This window comes from Metopolophium dirhodum, chromosome 3 (assembly GCF_019925205.1).
Source record: "Metopolophium dirhodum isolate CAU chromosome 3, ASM1992520v1, whole genome shotgun sequence".
Classification (NCBI taxonomy): Eukaryota; Metazoa; Arthropoda; class Insecta; order Hemiptera; family Aphididae; genus Metopolophium; species Metopolophium dirhodum.
The window spans coordinates 14,353,169-14,379,363 of record NC_083562.1 but is presented as its reverse complement, the minus strand read 5'-3'; the positions used below and the strand labels follow the sequence as shown (position 1 = coordinate 14,379,363).

Here is a 26,195-nt window from a genome sequence, read left to right as displayed (position 1 = left end):
TTACAATTATCTTTATCTAATATAGATAAATGTAAAATGTATTTACCTATCTTTATCTGTATGTAGATAAATGTATATAAAATTACCTGTATTAGTAATATTATAGGCTAACAGACCGCTTTCGCTCAAAATAGTTTTTCATATACACTGAGTTTATATATCATTGAATTCAAATTTAACATCATCCATAACGGTGACCGACTTGTAACCTACTGTACAACAGAGCGACACCCACTTACCTGCTTTTTGTTTAGAAATTACATTTTGTTAACTCAGTTTAAGGGAATAAGTGATTTTACTAAAATTTGGGATGTAGGAACCATCGAAAATAATTTTCCAATCCCAAAAAACTACTTACTTAATTGAATTATGTTAGTCGGAGAACTTAACTGTGTAATTGCTGTAAGCTGTAGGACGGATCTTTGTTATCATTTATATTTTCTAGAAATTTTAACTCCGTGTACCCAAATCTACATTTTGACAATTTTTATTTTAAATTATATTGTTTAAATCTTTTCATAGTTGATCCTAAGAATATGAGTGCTTATCAAAAGTTTTTTCAAAACTGTGCAATTATCAATATAATTTACATTAATTTTAAAATTGAAGTTTTTCATAATTGTAATGATGTTAATGATGCTTCCTGATATTTGCTTGGGCCATTGCTAATTTCGTTTAAATTGATATTTTCTTGTTGTGATGCAAAACGCTATTAGATTTTAAGCTTTTTTACTTAATTTAAAGGACCATGTAACAAAAAAATGATTTAGGTTTAATTAATAGTTAGTTAATTACTATAACTAACAGTTGTACTACAATTTGTATACGTCGATTCGTTGAGGTGCTAGAGCCCAAGAGAGATAACCGCGTGACGTCAAAAGATGCGCGGTGGCCTATTCTTTTATACTTGAATCGCCGAGAAAGTCTAGATTATTAATTTATATTTTTTTTTATATTAAATTATATTATAAATAACTTTGTAGTCACTACAATGAACAGACATCTACAAATACATTCTATGTTTATATGTCTTTGTAAACGGACGTATTTTTCAACTTTATTTTTTCATCGTTGAAATTTTGTTTTACTAGGTAAAGTAATGTATTATAAATTATAATCATTTTTATTTTATTTATTAATAATAATATTTTTAATTTTATTGATATTTACAGAAAAAAAAACTAAACAAATTGAAAACTGACAATGTCCTTAAACAGCTCAAAAAGAGTCAAATTAATTTCAAAATTGTATGGTGTATAAAAAGTTCTAATATCAAAATTTAGTGAAATTTTCAAGTATCTACAGTCATTTGTTTTTTAATTACAATAAATTAAGAAAATCGTTACACGAGAAATCGAGTAAATATCAAATGTTGTAAAAATATGAATTTAAAACGCTCATAAAAATGTAATTTGATTTGTTTGTAGACATTTTGTTTTTGATAAAAGTAGACAAACTTATGAGGAATCTTGTATTACATTTTCAAATTTTCAGATTTAAAAAGAAAAATTTTTATGAATTCTCAACTCAAAATAATTTGCTAATTTTTGCGATTTTTCGGTATTTTGTCAAAATTTGAACTTTAAATGCTTATAAATAAAAACTATGACTAAGGATTTTTAATATTTTTCAAGTGTCATTGTAACAATATAGTAGGAACCTTGTATTAAATTTTGAAGCTTTTTTACCCAACAAATAAAGTTTTATTGACATTCATAGAAAAAAAGACGAATAACATTGGAAACAGAAAATTATATAATAATATAATTTCATTGTAAAAATGTAAACGAAAAAGGATTCTGAGCGGAGACGATGTGTCAGCCTAGGATATTTTATATTATATTTATATTGTTATTAATTATTATTAATACAGTAGTTGGTTAAGTTGTATTATTATTATTTGTTTATTATCATATTTGTATATAATAATAAACTAGAAATTCAAAGTCCCTCGAATAATATTATTTAAATACAACACAAAACAAAAATCATTATTCTTCGTTTAAATATATAATTTCGTCCAAATTAGAACATGAAATTTAAATCAAAATTTAAATACTTATGAGAATAATTGTTGCTATGTATTTTTTATATTTTTCAACTACTATTGTAACAATATATTACAGGAGCCTTGTATTCAGTTTTCAAGCTTTTTCACCCAACCGATTGTATTTTATTGACATTTATAGAAAAACATTAGAAACTGAAAATGTCCGTAAACAGCTCATATATGTATATACATAGATAAATATATCACATGATCTCCCAGCTATTATACCCACTTATTATTAGCATTGACAAAGCCATTGAGGTCATTTCAATGAACAAATACAGAAAAAAAAATCATTGTAAAATCAATTAATAATTAGTTTTTTATAAACAAAAATGTCCATCATAAATATCAAAATCCCTGTTTAAGTACCTCCCCGGGGTTGGACACATTAGATTATTGAGAGGGTAGTTTACCGTATTTAATTTGAAAGCGACTTATTATAAACGTATGGGTTTTCTGAGAAGCTGTGCATTTACGCACTGATTTGGGTTCGCTTAACCTAATATTAAATAAACATGATGTATCACAGATACATTAACCTATTAATTGTTATAATCATTATAACCTATAAAATTAACGTATTGTTTACCTAGGTTAATAATATATAATTTATAAACATAAAATTGATGGTATTTCAGTATTTAGCTATAATAATAGTTGAGACGTATACCTAAAAAAACAAGGGTTGCTAAATTTGAACTTATTATTAACTTATTAAATATTAAATTGAATTGTATTTAAGAACAGTTAAAAATAAATATTCCTTTAAGTATTATGTAGTCTAAGAATTACATTTGTATGTTTCTTATATAATATGTTGTCAATGGACATTAAGAATATTTCTTGGCAGTGCCCGATTTTCTTTTAGTTCAGTGAGACAATTATATTCAACTAGTCACCAAATGTGATTGTGATGCAGTGATAGGACCACCCAATGGTGCTGACTATTGTAAAAACGCACACCCAAGAAGAACTCTTAATGTAAATAGAGGATTATTACTTAATTTTTTTAAAAATTTTAATCTTTGACACCATGCACAGTAATAGGAAGATATGCCTTGATTATTTTTCCAGTCATGGAACATATTTCAACCATTTGTCTCTCACATATTTTATCTTTAACATGCATGGAGAATCTGTCATGCAAATGTTGTGGCAAAATATTGTACATAACATCTACTGCTTTAACGGCACATAAAAAACAATAAAAATAAAAATTACTTTTGATTTGTAACAAAAATGTTTGAAAACTTTTAATAATTGGGTTATTTAGTAGTTTAATATTATGGTAACAGATAAGGGCCCATCTTTCTATATTGTCAGTATTAGGCTGTTAGTAAAGAATGATATATACCATGGGTCTCTGATCTTCATTTTACAACTTAACAAATCTTAAATATGTTTCAGCATCGCGAGCCAAAGTTGTTTAGACTGTTTGAGAAGGATAGAAAGGCAATGTAATTTAAGAAAGATGAGCGTCACTTGTAAATGCTGGTCATTAAAGTTACTTCTACAGTTATTTCCCTTTAGCGGAAAGTTGGATTGGAAACCACTGGAATTTTGACAGAACATTGGCCATAATATGCTCATTATAAACTAAGTAATGATCAGGTAGAGAATAAAATTAAAGCTATTTAATAATTTTTATAGAAAACTAATTTATTAAATTCGAACTTGGGTAAAATACTTTTCAGAATATGTATTCGAATACTTTATGATAATAATATTCCTAACTTTTTGTGAAGTATTCCAAATATTTTTCGAATACTTCTTTTTAGTAGATTTATATTTCAATAGCAAAAATATTATTTTTTCAATTTTGTGTTTATAAATGAACAATATTATAATCTCAATAAAACAGACCTATCTGGCTATTTATAAGTTATAAATTATTTTCAAATTATTATATTTAGTAAGTAATAATAAGTAATGTATAAGAGTATACCTATATAAGACAAAAAGTATTCCGAATACTGTACTTAGAATACTTGTAAAAAGTATTCAAAATACCGTATTGAATACTTAAAAAAAAAAGTATTTAAAAAGTATTCGGAATTTAAATACCAATAACCAATACCTAACCTAACCTAACCTAATTGAAAGAGGGCATTGGCGCCCGCAGGCAAATGCATTTTAGAAAAAAAAAAAAATTAGGAAAAAATTTAACTGTAGGAATACACTTTACAAAATACAAACTAAAATGCCCAGAATATTAAACAGAAAAAACTATTCATAATGTTTATTTCATTAAAGATTATTCATAGGGCACCGAGTTATCAATTTTCAAGTCAATACAAAATATTCAACTAGTTACATTACTAAAAAAAAAAATTGAAGGAGAGTGTTGGCGCCCGCAGGCAATTGCATTTTAGAATACAAAAAAAAAATTATATAAATTATATTGTGGGAATACACATTAGATACAAAAAACTAAAATCTCCAAAATCTTAAACAGAAAAAATTATTCAAAATATTTAGTTTATTAAAGAATGATTATTCATGGGGCACCAAGTTATCAATTTTCAAGTCAATACATAATATTCAACTAGAGTTACAGTACTAAAAAAAAAATTGAAGGGAGGTGTTGGCGCCCACAGGCAAATTGATTTTAGAAAACAAAAAAGAAATGTGGAAAAAAATTTACAGTAGAAACACACATAACGAAGTTCAAACTAAAATGTCCCGAAACGTAAACAGAAAAAACTAATTAAAATATTTAGTTCATTAAAGAATTATTCAAAGGGTACCAGATTGTCAATGTTTAAAAAATATGGCTAGAGTTAAAGTCATAAAAAAAAAAAATCGTAGGGAGGTGTTGGCGCCCGCAGGCAAATAGATTTTAGAAAACAAAAAAAAATTTGGAAAAAATTTGACTGTATGAATACACATTACAAAGTTCAAACTAAAATGCCCCAAATCTTAAACAGAAAAAACTATCAAAATATTTAGTTCATTAAAGAAGGATTATTCATGGGGCACCAAGTTATCAATTTTCAAGTTAATACAAAATATTCAACTAGAGTTACAGTACTAAAAAAAAAAAATTGAAGGGAGGTGTTGGCGCCCTCGGGCGAATTGATTTTAGAAAACAAAAAAAAAAATTACAGTAGAAACACACATAACGAAGTTCAAACTAAAATGTCCCGAAACTTAAACAGAAAAAACTATGAAAATATTTAGTTCATTAAAGAATGATTATTCATGGGGCACCAAGTTATCAATTTTCAAGTCAATACAAAATATTCAACTAGAGTTACAGTACTAAAAAAAAAAATTGAAGGAGAGTGTTGGCGCCCGCAGGCAATTGCATTTTAGGAAACCAAAAAAAACTTTTGAACAAATTTTACTGTTTGGTTACACATTACAAAGTACAAAGTACAATACTTAGAATATTAAACAGAAAAAACTATTTAAAATGTTTAGTTCATTAAAGAAGGATAGTATAGCACCAGGTTATTTATGTTTAAAATATTCGGCTAAAGTTAAATCATAAAAAAAAAATTGAAGGAAGGTGTTAGCGCTCGCGGGAATTTCATTTTAGAATACAAAAAAAAAATTATATAAATTATATTGTGGGAATACACATTACATACAAAAAACTAAAATCTCCAAAATCTTAAACAGAAAAAATTATTCAAAATATTTAGTTTATTAAAGAATGATTATTCATGGGGCACCAAGTTTTATCAATTTTCAAGTCAATACATAATATTCAACTAGAGTTACAGTACTAAAAAAAAAAAATTGAAGGGAGGTGTTGGCGCCCGCAGGCAAATTGATTTTAGAAAACAAAAATGAAATTTGGAAAAAAATTTACAGTAGAAACACACGTAACGAAGTTCAAACTAAAATCTCCCGAAACGTAAACAGAAAAACCTATTTAAAATATTTAGTTCATTAAAGAATTATTCAAAGGGTACCAGATTGTCAATGTTTAAAAAATATGGCTAGAGTTAGTCATAAAAAAAAAAAATCGAAGGGAGGTGTTGGCGCCCGCAGGCAAATAGATTTTAGAAAACAAAAAAAAATTTGGAAAAAATTTGACTGTATGAATACACATTACAAAGTTCAAACTAAAATGCCCCAAATCTTAAACAGAAAAAACTATCAAAATATTTAGTTCATGAAAGAAGGATTATTCATGGGGCACCAAGTTATCAATTTTCAAGTTAATACAAAATATTCAACTAGAGTTACAGTACTAAAAAAAAAAAATCGAAGGGAGGTGTTGGCGCCCGCAGGCGAATTGATTTTAGAAAACAAAAAAAAAAATTACAGTAGAAACACACATTACGAAGTTCAAACTAAAATGTCCCGAAACTTAAACAGAAAAAACTATCAAAATATTTAGTTCATTAAAGAATGATTATTCATGGGGCACCAAGTTATCAATTTTCAAGTCAATACAAAATATTCAACTAGAGTTACAGTACTAAAAAAAAAAATTGACGGGAGGTGTTGGCGCCCGCAGGCAAATAGATTTTAGAAAACAAAAAAAAATTTGGAAAAAATTTGACCGTATGAATACACATTACAAAGTTCAAATTAAAATGCCCCAAATCTTAAACAGAAAAAACTATCAAAATATTTAGTTCATTAAAGAAGGATTATTCATGGGGCACCAAGTTATCAATTTTCAACTCAATACATAATATTCAACTAGAGTTACAGTACTAAAAAAAAAAATTGAAGGGAGGTGTTGGCGCCCGCAGGCAAATTGATTTTAGAAAACAAAAAAGAAATTTGGAAAAAATTTGACTGTATGAATACACATTACAAACTTCAAACTAAAATGTCCCGAAACTTAAACAGAAGAAACTATCATAATATTTAGTTCATTAAAGAATGATTATTCATGGGGCTCCAAGTTATCAATTTTAAAGTCAATACAAAATATTCAACTAGGTACAGTACTAAAAAAAAAAATTGGAGGGAGGTGTTTGCGCCCGCAGGCAAATAGATTTTAAAAAACAAAAAAAAAATTTGGAAAAAAATGTAGAAAAAGCTATTCAAAATATTTAGTTCATTAAAGAATGATTATTCTGGGGCACCAATTTATCAATTTTCAAGTCAATACATAATATTCAACTAGAGTTACAGTACTAAAAAAAAAAAATTGAAGGGAGGTGTTGGCGCCCGCAGGCAAATTGATTTTAGAAAACAAAAATGAAATTTGGAAAAAAATTTACAGTAGAAACACACGTAACGAAGTTCAAACTAAAATCTCCCGAAACGTAAACAGAAAAACCTATTTAAAATATTTAGTTCATTAAAGAATTATTCAAAGGGTACCAGATTGTCAATGTTTAAAAAATATGGCTAGAGTTAAAGTCATAAAAAAAAAAAATTGAAGGGAGGTGTTGGCACCCGCAGGCAAATTGATTTAGAAAACAAAAATGAAATTTGGAAAAAAATTTACAAAAGAAACACACGTAACGAAGTTCAAACTAAAATCTCCCGAAACGTAAACAGAAAAAACTATTTAAAATATTTAGTTCATTAAAGAATTATTCAAAGGGTACCAGATTGTCAATGTTTAAAAAATATGGCTAGAGTTAAAGTCATAAAAAAAAAAATCGAAGGGAGGTGTTGGCACCCGCAGGCAAATAGATTTTAGAAAACAAAAAAAAATTTGGAAAAAATTTGACTGTATGAATACACATTACAAAGTTCAAACTAAAATGCCCCAAATCTTAAACAGAAAAAACTATCAAAATATTTAGTTCATGAAAGAAGGATTATTCATGGGGCACCAAGTTATCAATTTTCAAGTTAATACAAAATATTCAACTAGAGTTACAGTACTAAAAAAAAAAAATCGAAGGGAGGTGTTGGCGCCCGCAGGCGAATTGATTTTAGAAAACAAAAAAAAAAATTACAGTAGAAACACACATTACGAAGTTCAAACTAAAATGTCCCGAAACTTAAACAGAAAAAACTATCAAAATATTTAGTTCATGAAAGAAGGATTATTCATGGGGCACCAAGTTATCAATTTTCAAGTCAATACAAAATATTCAACTAGAGTTACAGTACTAAAAAAAAAAACTGAAGGGAGGTGTTGGCGCCCGCAGGCAAATTGATTTTAGAAAACAAAAAAGAAATTTGGAAAAAATTTGACTGTATGAATACACATTACAAACTTCAAACTAAAATGTCCCAAAACTTAAACAGAAGAAACTATCATAATATTTAGTTCATTAAAGAATGATTATTCATGGGGCTCCAAGTTATCAATTTTCAAGTCAATACAAAATATTCAACTATAGTTACATCACTAAAAAAAAAAATTGAAGGAAGGAGCCTGCAGGCTAATAATATAAGAAAACAAAAAAAAAAGTTTGAAAAAAATTTTACTTTAACACGGTTTAGGAGTACACGGGTACTCAGCGTACTCCCAGGTATAACCGGTTAATCTTGAAAAATATTTATACAAAAAAATCTACTAGAGTTCAATGAATTGAAAAAAAAATTGTTTGAGAAATCTGTGTGAAATAACACTAAACAAAAGAATACGCTGGAAGCTAAATACTGCAATACATATTAACTACAATCAAAAAACTAGGTATTGTTTACGTTATAATAATACGAACAGTTATTATGATCAGAGGTGTATCACCGTAATATGTGTATTAGAAAATGTTTAATAACGAATGTAATTTATTTATAAAGGATGCAAAAAAATTAAATCAGAAAAAGGCCCTGCACGGACTCTATTATGTGATTGTAATTTATGAAGGACATAATATAATGTTTAATTTAAAATAATATTGTGTTTGGCTGGGTCTACAGTCAATATTAAATAACAAACTATAAAGTCTAAATGCAAATAAAAACATAGTCAGATATCTGTTTTAGTCTTTGTAAATATGTGCGGAAAAAAATTAGATTTAGTACAATGTAAAAAAATGTGGAAAGAAAACCCTGAGAATTCTTTGACAGTAGGATAATAAAACACAATACTATATATTAAATTAAAACTATTGATTTTATACATTTTCTATTTACAAATGCTCATAAGTATTGAAAACCTTATAAAATCCTAAAAAAATTATATTTTGTTATATTTTAAAATACATTTTATAATTTGTTGTGTTAAAAAAATCATTATTTAATGTTGGCTGTATTTAAGTTTTTAATAACTATACTGGTACAACTCTAGCTGACAGTCTTTAAGACCGTGTTAAAAACTATAATAATTAGTTAACGTCTAATTTACTGTCCTATCCTAACCTAACCTAACATAACCAAATTAATAATATTTAAATATTTTCTTTCATTGTTATGTTTACAATATCGAATACCTTTATAGTTAGTAGGAAAAGATCATCGCAAAGCTCACGACCAGTGATTGTAGTCGTCTATCATTACCATAGCTTCAACTAACCTTAGGTTTCCCAAACTAGCTTCTTATGACTAATTACATTAGGACACTTTGAATAAAAAGTTCCTGAGTTGCAGGTTGCCGAACTTATAAGTGATTGATTATCAAGTTGATCCTTAGATTGTTGACACCTTAGTTCCCCTCGAAGACCGCTGGTAAGACTATTATGTCCTATCCATTATGTTATATCTATATTATCTATGATGGAGCCATACCCAGCTCACTCGTGTAAACAATTTTAAGCACATAAAAGCGATTAATAAAAGTCTCTATTAATGATAATATGAAATACCAGACCTGTCCCCCATACTCTGATATTAATAGCCCAGCCCACCTTCATATTCTCTATGCAAAAAGTAAATTTAAGACAAATTTGTAAATCAATGCACAGTCTCTCTATTGTACTAATATTTGTGATTTCATTAATTTTCAGTATTTTGTATAATTAGTAATAATTAGTAAACCTAACCTACTCAGGCAACCTTGAGGCATTTCCTTTTAGGAAATTAATTAAATCCCCGAACATAACTCTTAAATCAAGAGTTTGTAACTAATACAATCATAATATAATATGAGTATAGTACATTTCGTAATATTTTTTTATAATATTTACTGTTAGTGTAATATTAAGTTTGTATTTCTAATATAATATATGTTATGATATTTATGGACGACACTTGCACCATGGCCCCTCGATATAGTAATGTGGCGACCCGGCACGTCTCTTTTAGATAAATGATTAAATACTTAATCAAGTCTTCCAATTTACTAAACATTTATGTTTTGTAGATAATTTGAAGAAAAATTTAAAATTGAAGAGAGACTGTGTGAATTAACAAAATTTGTGGTATGAAATGTTTATTTGAACACCTGTTATAATGTATTATATTGAACTTAAGTTAATTTTTTATAATGTACTATAGTAAACATTTGAACGTTTATTACAATACACGTATATTATACATAGATTTCAAGTATGATTTTTTTTAGTTTTTTTTTTTGATAGTTACCTACCTACTACAATACAAGACACTTTATTTTTATATTTTGAAGCAATAATATATGTTTTGGATTATTTAGATCTATATAAACTAAATTTCAGACCCCTAGTTTAGTATTTAAAGTTTGTATGATCAAAGTCGTGGAACCAAATTTTATCAGACTCTACTAGAATGTTGTAGTTAAATTAAACTATAATATAGGTATGTGGAATAACAGTACCTAACCTTCTATTATAATTTGTTATGAATATAATATTTTTAGTAATAACTCAAATTTAACACTTTTACGGTACTTAATACATTTTCCTAATATTTTAACAGAAATTATGGAGCTAAAAATATAGAAATACATTATATATTATGTCACGGTCCATAGTTGATAGTTTTTTTTCATTCATAATAATAATGCTTTTTCATAAATTAATATTTATTACAGTTGGCTTTTATGATTTGTTTAAACTATTAGTACGTATTTTTTGGGGAGATCCCTATTATTACAACACCGTTACCAATATGCGTTTTTTTCTGGTTAGTTAATATAATTGCATGTTTTCATGATTTCTTCGTATTTATGCTTATTTTTTTAAAATGTTTTTATATTTTCGGTTCATCCGTTACCTACCTACATACCTACCTACCAAGTGTGTAAATAAAGGATTTATTTGTAAACCAATTTGAATTATTATTTATTAATTTAAAAAAATTTTAATAAAAACGTTTTCATTCAGTATTTTTTTGAATATTTTATTATTTTTAATATTTTTGAATATTTCAGTGCATATATTTGCCTGTTTTTAGTGCATACATGCAGGCAAATATTTAACACTTAAGAGGATGTCAGATTTTTAGCGCACCATTTATTTCTCTCTCCGACCCACGCACAATCATTTTAGTGTTTTCTTAATCGTACATTTGATATGCTACGCGTGGGTCAAAGATGGAAAACAAATAGTGCGCTGACATCCCAACCAGCAACAAGTTTACACGAGTGAGCCGGGTATGGCTCCATCATAGATAATAAAGATATGGATAGGACATAATATCAGCGGTCTTCGTCCTTCGAGGGGAACAATTGAGGCCAAATAAAGTATACTCATATCGAGTATCGACTATCAATATAAAGAGCCTCAATTGCCTTCCCCTCCGGGAACGTGGCCTCAAATGTATTTAACATAGGCGTGGACTATCCATGGTGTCAACAATCAGAGGATCAACTTGATAATCAAACACTTATGTTCGGCAACCTGCAGCAACTCAGGATCTTTTTATTCTAAAAAGTGTCCTAATGAGTCATAAGAAGGTTAGTTAGGTAAACCTATGGTTAGTGAAGCTAGTGGCCTTTGCAATTCAAGATCTTTTCCTACATATTCGGCATTGTTAACATAATTATTCTACCTTTACACTTTTTCTTCCCCCGTCTCTCACAGCTATATACAGGTTCAGCCACTCTCATTCCACACCTCCATATGATCGGTATTCTGTCTATCCATCTCTTCTTCAGTCTTCTCGCCCATCATTTCTCCGTTAAATCAACTTCTATAGCCACTCTCACTATCTCTTATCATACAGTGACCGAACCACCTAAACCTATTCTCTCTTGTTTTCACTACAATATGTACACTACCCTACACTACCCTTAATTAATTAATTTCTTATTCTATCCTCTTTTGTACCTTAACACCTTACTTATTATTCTCATATCTTCTACTCTCACTCCACTTACCTACCCTAACCTTACATTTCTTTTTCATCTTTCCCTTTCATAATTCCTATTCACTCAGTCTCTAGTTACCTACAAGTCATCGTACTTGATTATCGGTGAAAATATTTAAATATCATTGAGCGAATTCCCTACTCGAAAGAATTGCTTATAAAAATATCATACCTCACCAATTTTCTAATTTTGAACACGACTTTATTGATAGCCCGAATAGTGTTATACCAGTATAGTTACAATACAAATATTGAAAATTTTCGGGCAATACATCCCCTGATCAATTAACTATAATAAAAAAAAACCTACTGAGAAATAAGGAAATACATACCCCGTGACGGAATCAAAATCTGCTACGAAACTTAGTCTTCGAAACACTTAAACGTTCACACATTTCAATCTGCTTATGATATATTATTCACATTTAACGAAAACTAAAACTATCGTGACGGAACTGAATTACGAAGAACGTATAAAACAAAAATAATCGTCACCAAGTGATAGGTATAATCTGCTATGTACTTACAAATCATATTAAATAACATTAATCATTATGTATTTTCTTATTTTGTTAGGTAGGTATAAAAACCTACCTTCCTACTTATAAAGGAATTGCCTAATCATTGATTTCAAATTTTAAAAATTATTCTACTATAACAATAAATTAACAGTTGTAGGCAAATTATTATAATTTAAGGTATTTTTCATAATATCCTAATTTTTGTACACCTATAACAACTGGATTTTAAAAACTACTCTACGTCTAGCGGGTATATAAGTTTGTCTGACAATAAATATTTACATTAGGTCTACCGCGTCAACAGAGTAGTAGGACAAAACTTACGTAATTATTTATTCTTCCGGCGAAACGCGTTCCCTTTGAGTGTATAATAATATTGTCTAGTGTCAGAGCTGTGCGTCTCCGCCAAGCAAAATTCAGCGGGCGTCTTCATATCTCCGATCCAAAAGTTCAGTCTGGAAGTATTGAGATTAATGACATTTATAAAAATAGGCACCTAGCTTAATAACCAGAATGGAACGAAATATGTGAGTACGTATTGGAATCGCCGTTCGTCTCAAACGATTGTCATTTGCCATGGATTATTTATAATTATAACCTAACCATCCCAATCATAGAAAATATATACATGGTCCTAACCGATGGATGATGGATATTTTTACATTATCTTCAAAAAAATATTTATTTGTTTCTATTAGACGCAAATGCGGTAAATTGAATTCAAATTTATAATATAGATAACGGTTTTTTTACTTGCAGGTAACCATTTATTTATTACTTGGTTTATAAACAAATTTATTCTAATTGATGTAAAATAGTAATTATATAAATATAGTTTTATTGATTCCAATATTTAAAAATAATGTTTCAAATAAATTAATAAAAAAAATTTAAGAAATACCTATTAATTAATATGTATTACCTAAATAACAAAATAACTAAATAAATTCGTGTTTTTTTTAAACATTTTCAGCCCCCTCTCCCCCCCCCCCCTTACGAAATTGTGTCACTCCTCCTTAGAGTGGCGCGCCCCTTAGGTTAAGAGCCCTTGAAATAGTGCATGTTAAAAAATCAGCCATATCCTCCCCCCCCCTTGACATAATCATTTGACTCATTTAGCTACTTTTTGAATTAAGAACTATACATTGAACGTACAAAACTGTACCTACCTACATAATAGTTATCAACCTATTAACCCATCAATAATATTATATTTTTTATTGTGTACACTAATCGATTGGTATTTACAAAATAACGTTAAGTTATTAATATGACGTGGATTTAAATGCATTAAAAATAAGATAAATGCCTTAAAAATACGATTTAATGCACTTATATTACAAAGCTTAATAAAATGGCAGGAAAAATTAAAAGTCCAATTTAAACGAATATAAAATAGAATTTAGATAAGTGTATAGGTAGTGTATTCGTTATATTTTGAGTTTCATTATAGCACATCAGTCAATCAGATGCTATTTAATATTTTAAAATAAAAAAATTCGACAGTAATTCCATATTGGCAAGTGTTGTTTTCTATAACTGAAGACTGAAGTTATAGTATCGAACATAATGGGTACGTAAAAAAATAGAAATATAAAAAAAAAATTACCTTTATTTAATTTTATTTAATTTTATTCTAATAAATTTTTATAAAATTGACTTTATCCCATATAAATGTTCTAATTTCATTTTTCAATTTGTTGATAATATATGAAACGAATTCTTTGCTTGGAAAGCAATGATTTAGAAAATTCAGAAAATGCAGTTTATATTTAAATATTATAAATAATATTTTCTGATGCATTGATGCTGAAGAGTGAGGGGGTAGACAATCAGCTGAACCGAAATCTAATATCTTAAACACTTAATATAAACAATTTTTCACACACGCGTCATGGTATGAAAATAAAAAAAATATTTATAATTCATATTTATACCGATTTTCTACCGAAAAAATAAATTACTTTAATCTCAATATTATTTATTAGCTAACGATATCTTTGCTCAGAATCGTTTTTCGTTTGTTCGTTTTGTATTTTAATAATTTATACGAGGATATATTATTATTATAGTAGTTGTGTTTGTTTTATTTCATTAATTTATTTAGTACTATACCAATAAATTATATATTAATTAATAATTTTTAAAACATTGTGTTCAAAAAAATAAAAAATAAATGTGATTTTAATTAAAGTCTTGTAATGTACCTACCTATATTTAAAAAATAAATAAATATAATAATAACTGTTGAACTTTTAGGGACATAATAGGTAACACATTCGTGTATGTAGTATTACACTATTTATATAGGTTTATTTATATACCTATACGAGTATATGAGTAGGTATATTATTCATAAGTGCGCACACGTCAGGATAGGCAGTTGACCATTCCGTGAATATACTTTTATGTGTACATGGTTATACATCCCTAATCCCTATGATATAGAATATAGATATTAGGTGAACAATAGAAGTTAAGTATGTGACACTAAATTAATAGTTACCTATAACTTATAACGGTGTATTTGGAAAAAAAATTACCAGTTATTAATTGAAATTGTATCTTATGACTATTATCAGTTTTAAGTCATAACATATATTTCTATAAATTAAACCAAAATATTTATATATTTATATTAAGTAGTAAGTACCCTGTATAGGTATGCACCTATTAATTATAATTATTCTACAAACAGGGACTGGAAAAACGACGACGACGTTTATATCTCGCGTATTTTATACATTTCTAGTCCGGAACTAAAATATGCGCCTACAACACTTGGATAGCACATTTTTCGTGACATTAAATATTTGTTTTAAGTCTTAAAAGTAAATTTAAGCCCCAAAAGAATATAAAAACAAACTTACTTTAATTATCGACTCCTTCGGCGGAATCCGTGACGTGTGTGAATTGCGACGCCCATGAGGAAACTCTCCAGAATACAGCCAGAACTTAGAATATTGTGATTATGAAAAATAAAATTATTCGAAACGCAGTAAGTTTTTTGCTCATACTTCTTTGCTTATTGAAATTTTAGAATTTTTTATCGACTGTGTCTTCTGCAACGACTTTGAGATTTGCCATAGATTAAATAAATAAATGATAGATATTATACTAGGTACGTTAATATGATGAATCCACGGATATAATATAATGCAACTTTTTATGTCAAAGAGTTCTGTGTTAAGGAACAATTTGTTCATTGAAATTTGATATGACAATAAACCAAAATAGTTTATATTGAATTATAATAATATGATATAGGTATTATTTAAATTATTATTTTCGTTTATCAATTTAATTATTGATTAAGGTGGTGAATAGATATCAGAAGCACAAGAATATTTTTATAAGAGCATATTGTATTTTATGAATTATTAAATAAAAATGCGATTACTGGATTTAATTATTTATTTATATATATTTAACCTAACCTGGACTTAGATAATTATTTTATTACATATAGGTTTATTACATATAGGTAAGTCGATCAGAAACTATATTTACACTGAATGTTAATAGTAAAAAGCTATTAAAATATCTATTATTTGTATTTATTTGTTAATAATAATTAGGACTTAAATATTAGCAGTAATCTTGTTCCTTTCACAAAATGTTTTTTAATTATTTTTAATTTACATTTACATTTATCCCAAAGTGATCTCTGAATAATCATTCAATGATGAATTTAATAGTTACATTCTCGGTTACATTAATTGGATTATAAATTAAAATAAAATACAGTTTCCAGCTTCTACTACAACATTATTTTGCATTTTATTTTATGTTTTTAATTTTTTAAATGCAGTCTGCACCTTCTGTTGTTGATTTTACACGTAATATAATAAAATTGATACTAGTGATGAGTAGGTACCTGATTGTTTAATTAAAATATTTACACGATTATTAACTAAAAAAATATCAGTAAGTATAAACATCCGCATTTCCATTAACTATAAATTCATAATTGTATGAGCTATACATGTTACATATATTTTTCGAGAAAACTATTTAAAAAACAAGAATAGTTCCTATTTGATGTCACACGGGTTGATCTAGCAAATGACTGCTACGACAACTGTGCAATTTTTTTTAAGCATAATACGTTTTGAAAACGTCCAGAAAAGAGTTTGTTTTAAGACTGTCTGTCTTGATAACAACTAATTTAATTTAGAGTGTATTGTTATATTATATTATAATGAAATTAATAATTATAGTAAAATATATAATTGCAAGACATTTAATACCTATATCTATATAGCCATCTAGGGTATAAACTACACTAAAAAAGGTGTAAGTATGCTAATAAAATATATGAGGTGTATAATGTATTTATGTATATAAAAATATAAAATATAAAGATTAATAACATTATATTGTTTTAAATACTTCGCGCAAACCTAAGGTGATACCCGGCGTATAGTATAACATGCAAAAAGGTGCGTATTAAACTTGACGTGGTGAAACGAAGACGGTCTCGCGTATTTTATACATTACGCTATTGGGATTAAACTTATAAATGCTTCTACGTCACCTAGTTAACAGATTGTCCGTGGCAATAAATATTTAATTTAAGTCTAAAAAGTAAATGTAAAATAGTAGGTAATAATATGAAAACAAACTTACTCGTAAAAATCTACTCTTCCGGTGAAACGTAGGTAGAGTGCCGCCATCGCCGAAGAAACAGCTATATTCATCCATCTTCATCTAATCATCTCACTCCGATGAGCTGAAACTTGAAAGTATCGAAATATTTTATGAAAATAACCTGATCAAACGAAATTTGCGAGATTGTGTTACAACTTATCCGGTTTAACGAACTGTCCGTTTATATTAATGAATTGTTAACCGTCGCCGACGAATTTCGACAATTGACGATTGCCATAGATATTATAAAATATATTATTTACTATGATAAATCCAAAGAACTTATATATTATTATATAAGTACTCAGTATACCTATACGGTATATTTATAAATCGTATGTTCTTTTACAGAAATCTTTGTGATCTGCAATGCACCTATTCTGGTTTTCTATTTCAATTATAGTTCGCATGCCAAATTTAACTATACAAACTGGTCCGCAAGTTTATAGACATTCTAATACATTCTCCCGCCAGTGACAATAGGCACAGTGTTTGAGAAGTTATATTTTTTTGGTACCTAATTAATTTACAATATGAATTATTATAAGTTACCTATGTAGGTACTTGTCCAAAACTCGACTACCTGCAAATCATTGGTTTTTATGGTATAGCCTTACGAAGTTCACGATTTTCGGTGTTTTACGCACCCGTACAACGCTTAAAGTTTACCGAGCTTAAGTATTACAAATTAATTTTTTTTTTTTAATCTAGGTAAATCAACGTTTTAAAATTGATGATGCAAAAATAATTCTGACACCCACCCATGGTGGTTTTACATAACAAGTCGAGGGATGTTTTTGATTTTAATTGTTCGAGCAAGCGCAGTGTGGTTCACCGGGTACATATGAAAATACCAAAATTTTCAATTAGTTATAATACATATAACTTAAAAATAAGACTGACCGCCAAGTTCAGACTTCCCTGTCGTTTTCAGTTAAAAACTAATGATTTCCGGCAATTATTTTTTACAATATCGTTCTTAATTCGTCGTTACTTGTAATATATACATATACCTATTTTAAAAATATTATTCGTGGGTAATTGAAACGTCTAAAATATATTATCATATACAAATATGATATTTAATAAACAAATATAATATTTCGAGAAAATCGATTTTGGTTTTTGGTGTAACTCTAAAACAAATGACCGTAGGTACATTAAATTTTGACTGAATGCTTGTATTAGAATTTTCTATACACCATAACATTTTCCAAATATTTTGACTTATTTTGAGCTGTTTACGGACATAGTCAGTTTTCAATTATTTTAGTTTTTTTTTCTATAAATATCAAAAAATTTTATTTGTTGGGTAAAAAAGCGTGAAAATTTAATATAAGGCTGCTGATATATCGTTCTAATAGCAGTTAATAAATATTAAAAATACATAGGCTCAATTTTTATTTATAAGCATTTAAAGTTCAAATTTTGACAACATTTATCAAATTTATAATTTAATAACTATTTCGTAGTTAAAAATTTATAAAATGTTCAACTTTTATAGCTAAGGATTGAAAATTAAAAACAAGGCTCCACGTAAATAGGTTATATATAAATTACTTTATTCACAATAATATCATTAAATATACTTGGTATTATTATAGGCTGACTGACCGATTTTGCTCAGAATCGTTTTTCTTATACAATAATATTATATCATTGAATTCAAATTTAACACCATCCATTACAGTGACCCACTTGTAACCTACTGTACAGCAGAGCGACATCCACTTACCCACCTTTTTTTAATTAACCTCCCTTTTTATTTAATTCCCGATAAACGAGTTTTGGATAAGTACCTACCTACACAATAGGTACCTGTCCTACCTATATTAATTAAAAACTATTTTTAACACGACGTATTTACTTATTATTTTTGTCTTTTAGTTTATCTAATTTTGTATGATTAAAATATGTTTCCTTTATACCCAAATAATTTTTAAGTACCTACAAATAATATAGAACTCAATTTTATTAATACAGTGTTGACTTTGTAGATGGGTAGTAATAAATTAACTGTACATTCAGGATTACATGCATTCAGGTGAATAATTATAAGATTTCGATGATAGATGTAAGATGTAAGATGTTAGATGTAAGATGTATGATGTATTGTTGATTCATCAATACGATTCTGGGTGGACTTGAGGACTTTGCGAGATTGTGTTACAACTTATCCGGTTTAACGAACTGTCCGTTTATATTAATAAATTGTGGCCTATTATTTTTTTGTTCACTGAAATCAAAATATACAATATATTATATTTATAATACAATAGTATTGCTGAAATTATTAGAATTGTTAACCGTCGCCGACGAATTTCGACAATTGACGATTGCCATAGATATTATAAAATATATTATTTACTATGATAAATCCAAAGAACCTATAATATATTATTATATAACATAATAATATATATAATATTATTATATGCACTTCCGCAAATTCAGGTTTTTTTTTATATTTTAATTAAAAAACTAATAAATGTGTAGTTATTATTACGTCTTGTTAAAAATAATAATAATAAAATCGTATCCACACAACGCTTGAAAACGCGTTATACTATGTTTTAATGTTTGAAAAATAACTAACAAATCGTATTCTAATTTTTACGAATTATTTTTCTGTCGTATTTTAAAAATACAGAATAAATTATTATCAATGTAGATTGCTGCAGTTTTGCGATTCACGTAATACATAATAATATTACCGCGTTCCGATTGTCGTGCTTATCAACTTATTGTGAGACCCACCCATGCAGACTCACGTAATAGTTAAGCACGAACCGGACGTTAAAGTTCCAAGTAAAGTTCCAACTCGCGTATAAATGACATTGCGACCGATGGCTATAGACTGTCACTCACTCATCTGTGCCGTGCTAAGACCCACCCGGACAGTAAAATACGGGAGGCCGTATTAATCCGGAAAATAAATGGGCGGAACGTATAAATTCTGGACCGTATAAATCCGGAACGTATATCGCCGGAATCCAAAAGTGAAAAACCGTATTTGGCCGGAACGTATACCTCCGGAATTAAAAAAAATACTAAACCGTATTTTCCCGGAACGTATTTATCCGGACTGTATAATTCCGGAACGTATATTGCCGGAATCCAAAAGTTAAAAACCGTATTTGGCCGGAACGTATACCTCCGGAATTAAAAAAGACTAATAAACCGTATTTGCCCGGAACGTATTTATCCGGACCGTATATTTACGGAAAGTATTGTAAATTGCCTATTTGAAACCCCTGAAAAAGAAAGTTGAGAACTTTATTGCTAGATCTTTATTGCCAGTGTTCATTTTTATTTATTACAAAGATAATATGTGATCATAATTTGGTCATATTATATTATAATAAATTTTGTATAAATAAATTCTTATTGATAGGTATTGCATTAAATAAAAAGAATCCAGTTTAGTTATTTTGATGGTTCAAAAAATAGTAGAAAATTGTAATATATTTTAAAATATTAAACATGTATAATAGCTAACTATGTATTATTAGCTTGGGACTTTAATTTTTTAAAGCCTTAATGGCTAATACTTAGGTACATATTATTATTATTATAACGTCTTATCATGTTAATATTCGTATAATAACAATTAATACATTATATTTTAATTTTCCACTATTCCTAAATACCTAATTAACAGGACAACAACGCGCGTTTTTTAACGAAACGTATAGTTCCGGAAAGTATATGCCCGATAATAACTGATCGAAAATACTGATTGCAACACAGACATGTCATATTATTATTGTGTACTGCAACTTGAATAAAAATATGAAAAAAAATAATATTATAGGTGATAAACTATTCTTAATTGAAGGGGTCAATGGACAAAGGTGTTAACTGACATTTTTTCAAAAATGCATTTTATTGCACGAATAAAGGTGTTATAATGTTATAAACATTTTATAACAATTTGATAAGGTTTTATTTAGTGGTTACCATGACGAAATAATACTTCGTCATGGATGCTAGTGATAACTGAACAACGATCAAAAATTCAAAAATTCAAATCAACGACAAACTTTTTATATTCACTATTATTTCTAAATAAATGAATGCGTATTACTAGTTACTATGTTGCTATCAATTTGAAAAGTTTTTTTTTTTGCGTGATTTCTAACTTCGCTTTTGATTAGATATACGTGAGTATTGTCTCATTCTCATGGTAATATAATAAGTAATTATAAATAAAAAAATGTCATTTTTGTGATCAGTACATGGAAATGCTAGAAGATGTTGGCTGTTTTCCAAGAAAAAATCAACAGTTTCTTGAAATACTTCATAGCTATCACAACATTTTTCAATTAATTTGTATGTCATATTGTGTAGTTTTGTTTGATGAACAATTAAATATTTTAAAACTAATAGAAAAGTTTAATTTAAGAAAATTCTTTGAAAAGTGACTTCTTCCATTCGACATAATGGGCATCTTGTTGGTGCTGGAAGGGATGTAATGCAATTGTTGCAAACCCATGCATGACCACAAGGAATAACAATATGCTGTTGAATATTTGCTGCTCTTGCATTCAAACATACTATGCACGTTGACACTTGTGGAGCTATTGGCAGTTGTGGTTCCTGAATTGGCTGTACAACAGCAGCAGCTTCCACTTCTGGCTCAGAATTTGGATCTACCTCATTGATCCAATTTATATGTCGAGATATATATCTTGATGTGGTATACGAAGTCAATTGCATGAACTGCCACATACTTATGATCCCAGCATCGTATTGGCTTGTGGCATTTTTAAGTCTTTTGGATTGTGATAAATATTTTGCCTTCAGACTCCTAGTAGGTTGAAGATTATTTTCAAGCTGCCTCATTATAACATGGTAATTATTAAATAAATTACTCAAATTACCTATAAGAAAAATGTTATAAGTAAATTTCAGAAACATAAATTATCAGAAGATGCATACTTATTTGTTTGGTAATACATTAGATAATATAAATTATATTATAAAATATTTATCACAATCCATACATATATATAATTAGTATTTTCAGTTTACAAACGTTAAAAATAACTTTTAAAACAAGTAGTATTTAATTAATCCTATTGATTAACATACTTAAAAATATCCATAGATTGGGATGAGTCACTGAAAATTTTAATCTTAATTTATTGTGGAAACTTTCAATATTATTGTTTGTACGCCTAGGAAGTCCATGAACTGAAATTATCTGAGTTCCCACACGGCGCAACCAATACCTATAGTTAACACAGGTATAAATATATAATAAATAAGTTTTATTTATGGTATTCAAATATTCAACTGTACAATACAAACATTACAAACCAAGTATTTACTTAATAAGCTACTATAAGTAATTAGGTTTAGGGTATAGTGTATAGATATTCACCTTTAAATGAATCTAAATATAAGTTATAAAAGTCACTGTGATAGTAAAATACAAAATATACATAACAGTTTCAAGTTACTACTAAAAATTTCTTTTGAATTATTAAAAAAAAAAAAAAAAATACAGTTGATATACTTTGTTTAAATATCGAATTTCGTTAAAATTTGAACTTCAAATGTGTATAAAAAAAATGTATTTTCCTATACATATTTATTAGATTTTTGAATTTCAATCAGAACTACTTATTACTGTACTTTTTAACCAAAAACTAAATTTATACTACCTAAACAAAAAAAAAAATGCTAATAAAAAAAAAATTTTAATATCTACAAATAGCAAAAAAAACCTTTTAAATATTTATAAAAAAATACTATGCATTTTTACTTTTAACGACCTAATTCCCAAAGTACCAATTAGATCCAATTTTCTTCTAGAAAACACCTTTAAATACTGAGTTAAAGTAGAACATCAAAATATTTTACTGCTCCAAAAAATTATGACAAAGAAAAAAAACATAAAACCATTGTACATTAATAGTTTTACAACAATCCAATATGTATTGATTTTTAAATATTAACAACTAATTACCTCTCATAATAGTCAAATAAATTATGCATCGCTACTCCATGGTTGATTGCATACATTTTAATTAATTGAAATGCTCTTTCTATATCCTGATATGGAAGCAGTGGAAGGCCAAATAAAAGGTTTAAGCTTTGCAGTGCAAATTGATTAGTATTTACAAGCCTATAGTATCCTTTACTTTTCATATTTTTAAAAACTGCCTAAAAAGATTTAAATATAAATAACTTAAGTATACTAATCATTAAGCAAAATTATAATAAGAATAAAAATTTGTATTTTTTAGGTAGGTACTTGATTATGGTGGAACCAACAACCAGATGTTCGAGCTTCAGGGAAATATGATTGTAGAACATCTCTAAGTGTAGATTCATAATCACTTATGATAATCCTTGGAGAAATGTTTGCTAAAAGATTATCTTTAACATATCGAAATACACTGTCATATGAATTCCTAGACTTTGATTCCATTAGTGCGAATATAATTGGTATTGACTATAGATAAATAAATAAATGAATGAACATCAATATAATAAAAACAATTGTAAGTTAAATTTTTGTTTTAGGTATAATATACTTACATAATTTTGTATCATAGCATGTACGCTCAATAATTGATAGCCCATGTTTACTGGAACCACTTTAAAAGTAGCGTCTACATGAAGCTCCTCAATTCCAGTACCACAAAAACTTTGTGACAAAACTGGACATGCAAATATCAGGCTAGTTTTACCATCAAGGTCACGAATACAGCTCCTAAATATCGTAATGTCACAACAATTGTATCTTTGAAGATGCCCATTATCAAATAAGGATGCTAGTTCCTGAAGGTTCCCAGGCAATCTAGGCATTACTGACCTACGGGCCAAACGCATTAAAGATTCAGCTGTAGGCCATGGATATAAGCTAGCTGCTATTGGATGCCTAAATCAATAAATAAGTATAAGCAATTATAATTAATTTTTCAATAATAAAACTTCTAAAATTTACCTTAAGCACTCTTCGTCGTAAATTTCTTTTAATAAAATATTTTCAGCAGCAGCTCTTCTTTTTAGTACTGCTTTTAAAGCATCTATTAACTGAGGGGTATCATCTTCACGCTCATGATTAGAGTGAGACCTCATCACTATAATTGTTCCGTCGGCCATCTTTTTCATGGTTCCAGGACAAAAGTGCATGGTACTTTTGCTACATTTGTAATAACTATTGAATAACAATATACAATATTTATGAACTACAAGAATTCATATAAGCTATATTTTCTAATAATTAAAAATTTAAAGCAAAAAAAAAATTTGTAAAATATAATATAGTATTAGGTACCTATTATGTATTTCAAAATAATAAAAAGGATCGAGAGTTAAAAAATAAAAGTATTAACAGTCAATCCACACACATTTAAGCACACCAAAGGATAATTTAATTTAAAATATCAATTTTATAATATCATATTATACACAATATATTTTGTTATATTTAAAATTATTTAACTATATAATAATTAGATTTTAGATTCTAAGCGGAATAATGAATGTATTGATTTTACAATGGAGTGATATTTATTTAATTTTTTTGTGTTTGTTTGGATAATCTGTAGTAGAAAAATAGATTCGATTAGGGGCGGCGCTTACGTTATTCGTGAAAAAGTGCGGCATTTTTAAAGGAAATTTATATTAAACTCAGAATCACGCTAGCCGTCGTCGTCGCATCGGCCGGTTCCCCCACTCAATTTCGTGTATGCAGCTCGAGGCCTAGGTGGGAGCAAATGACGACGAGTGTCTGCGGTCGGCGGGTCATAACCATCTATATTGTATAAATCACAACAAAAACCCTTCGTAAACTTCGTGCAAAAATGGCTAAGTAAAAAAAAAAATATTAGATCATTAAGCACTATAAAGATGTGATATCAATTAATGCTAAGTATATTGAATTTAAGTAAACGTATTTTGTTTCAATAATTTATTTACTTGGCGAGGAATTATTTCTTAAAAAAAAATTTTGAATAATATAAATATTAATAATAATATTATTAAAATAATCATAAATATCTAACGCAGCAATGCTATTATAAGGTGATAAACTCTACAAATTTGAAATTAAAAATCACCTTACAATAAAAATTACCACAATCTCGTTGCTCTAAAAACATTTTATAATTAGTTGCATTGCTTTCAGTTCTAGTAACATATAATAATAAAAATGTAATATTAAAAATAATTTACCGCCCAAAGCACTAGCTTAAAGTGTTTACTGGGAAATACGGCACTGGCCATTTAATTATTTTGTTCATCACACTTTGTTAATTCCTCGCCAAGTAAATAAATTATTGAAACAAAATACGTTTACTTAAATTCAATATACTTAGCATTAATTCATTATATCACATCTTTATAGTGCTTAATGATCTAATATTTTTTTTCTTAGCAATTTTTACAAGAAGTTTACGAAGGGTTTTTGTTTTGATTTATACAATATAGATTCACTCTAGTGTAAAACTTTCAAAGTTGGAAAACGAAGCATTATTTCAACTACCTACTTATCGTGTACACGGAAACAAATTTTATAAAAAAAACACATCATTGTAAAATCAACACATCCGCTCAGAATCTAATATAAAATAATATATAATGTATACATAAAATTATTTATAAAAAAATGTAATAGTTATAATGTGTATTAGCTTAATGAACTATGGTTAAAAAAAAATCGGTATATATTATATATATAGTATATTTTTATTATAATATGATGTGTGATTAGGTACTTACGTGATTCCATTTTTTTTTACCATTATTGTCATATCGGTATCCATCATGGTTCATTGTAAAAGTGTGTATATATTTGAGCAGATATAATAAATATAATATTATAAATTTTGAATATTATAATTTATAATATTCAAAAT

At 27.7% G+C, this 26,195-nt stretch overlaps 1 protein-coding gene and 1 long non-coding RNA gene across 3 annotated transcripts; both read right to left on the bottom strand.

Moving 5' to 3' along the window:
- Positions 1–13,014: 13,014 nt before the first annotated feature.
- LOC132941330 (uncharacterized) lies at positions 13,015–18,100 on the bottom strand. The gene is made up of 3 exons (XR_009664150.1): positions 17,302–18,100; positions 15,543–15,626; positions 13,015–13,127 (listed from the first exon to the last, which is right to left on the bottom strand). It is a non-coding gene; the product is annotated as an uncharacterized LOC132941330 (long non-coding RNA).
- A 3,546-nt stretch (positions 18,101–21,646) lies between these two features.
- On the bottom strand, positions 21,647–24,747 carry LOC132941329 (uncharacterized). 2 transcript variants are annotated; one of them, XM_061009344.1, is made up of 7 exons: positions 24,614–24,747; positions 24,281–24,493; positions 23,872–24,214; positions 23,585–23,785; positions 23,297–23,493; positions 22,417–22,556; positions 21,647–22,205 (listed from the first exon to the last, which is right to left on the bottom strand). In XM_061009344.1, exons 2-7 carry the CDS (start codon positions 24,466–24,468, stop codon positions 21,718–21,720), a joined length of 1,557 nt encoding a protein of 518 aa, XP_060865327.1. In that variant the 5' UTR covers positions 24,469–24,493; positions 24,614–24,747; the 3' UTR covers positions 21,647–21,717. The 2 variants fall into 2 exon arrangements, with proteins under 2 accessions (XP_060865327.1, XP_060865326.1); XM_061009343.1 differs by having other exon boundaries at positions 24,281–24,744.
- Between the last annotated feature and the right edge of the window lie 1,448 nt (positions 24,748–26,195).

Bases quoted from the DNA above. Each gene is read 5' to 3' on its own strand.
- LOC132941329 (XM_061009344.1), bottom strand. From the start codon at position 24,468: ATGCACTTTTGTCCTGGAACCATGAAAAAGATGGCCGACGGAACAATT. The intron at 24,215-24,280 runs GTAAATTTTAGA...TTATTGATTTAG, and splicing joins TACGACGAAGAGTGCTTAAG to GCATCCAATAGCAGCTAGCT. The intron at 22,206-22,416 runs GTATGTTAATCA...TTTTTCTTATAG, and splicing joins CAATCTATGGATATTTTTAA to GTAATTTGAGTAATTTATTT.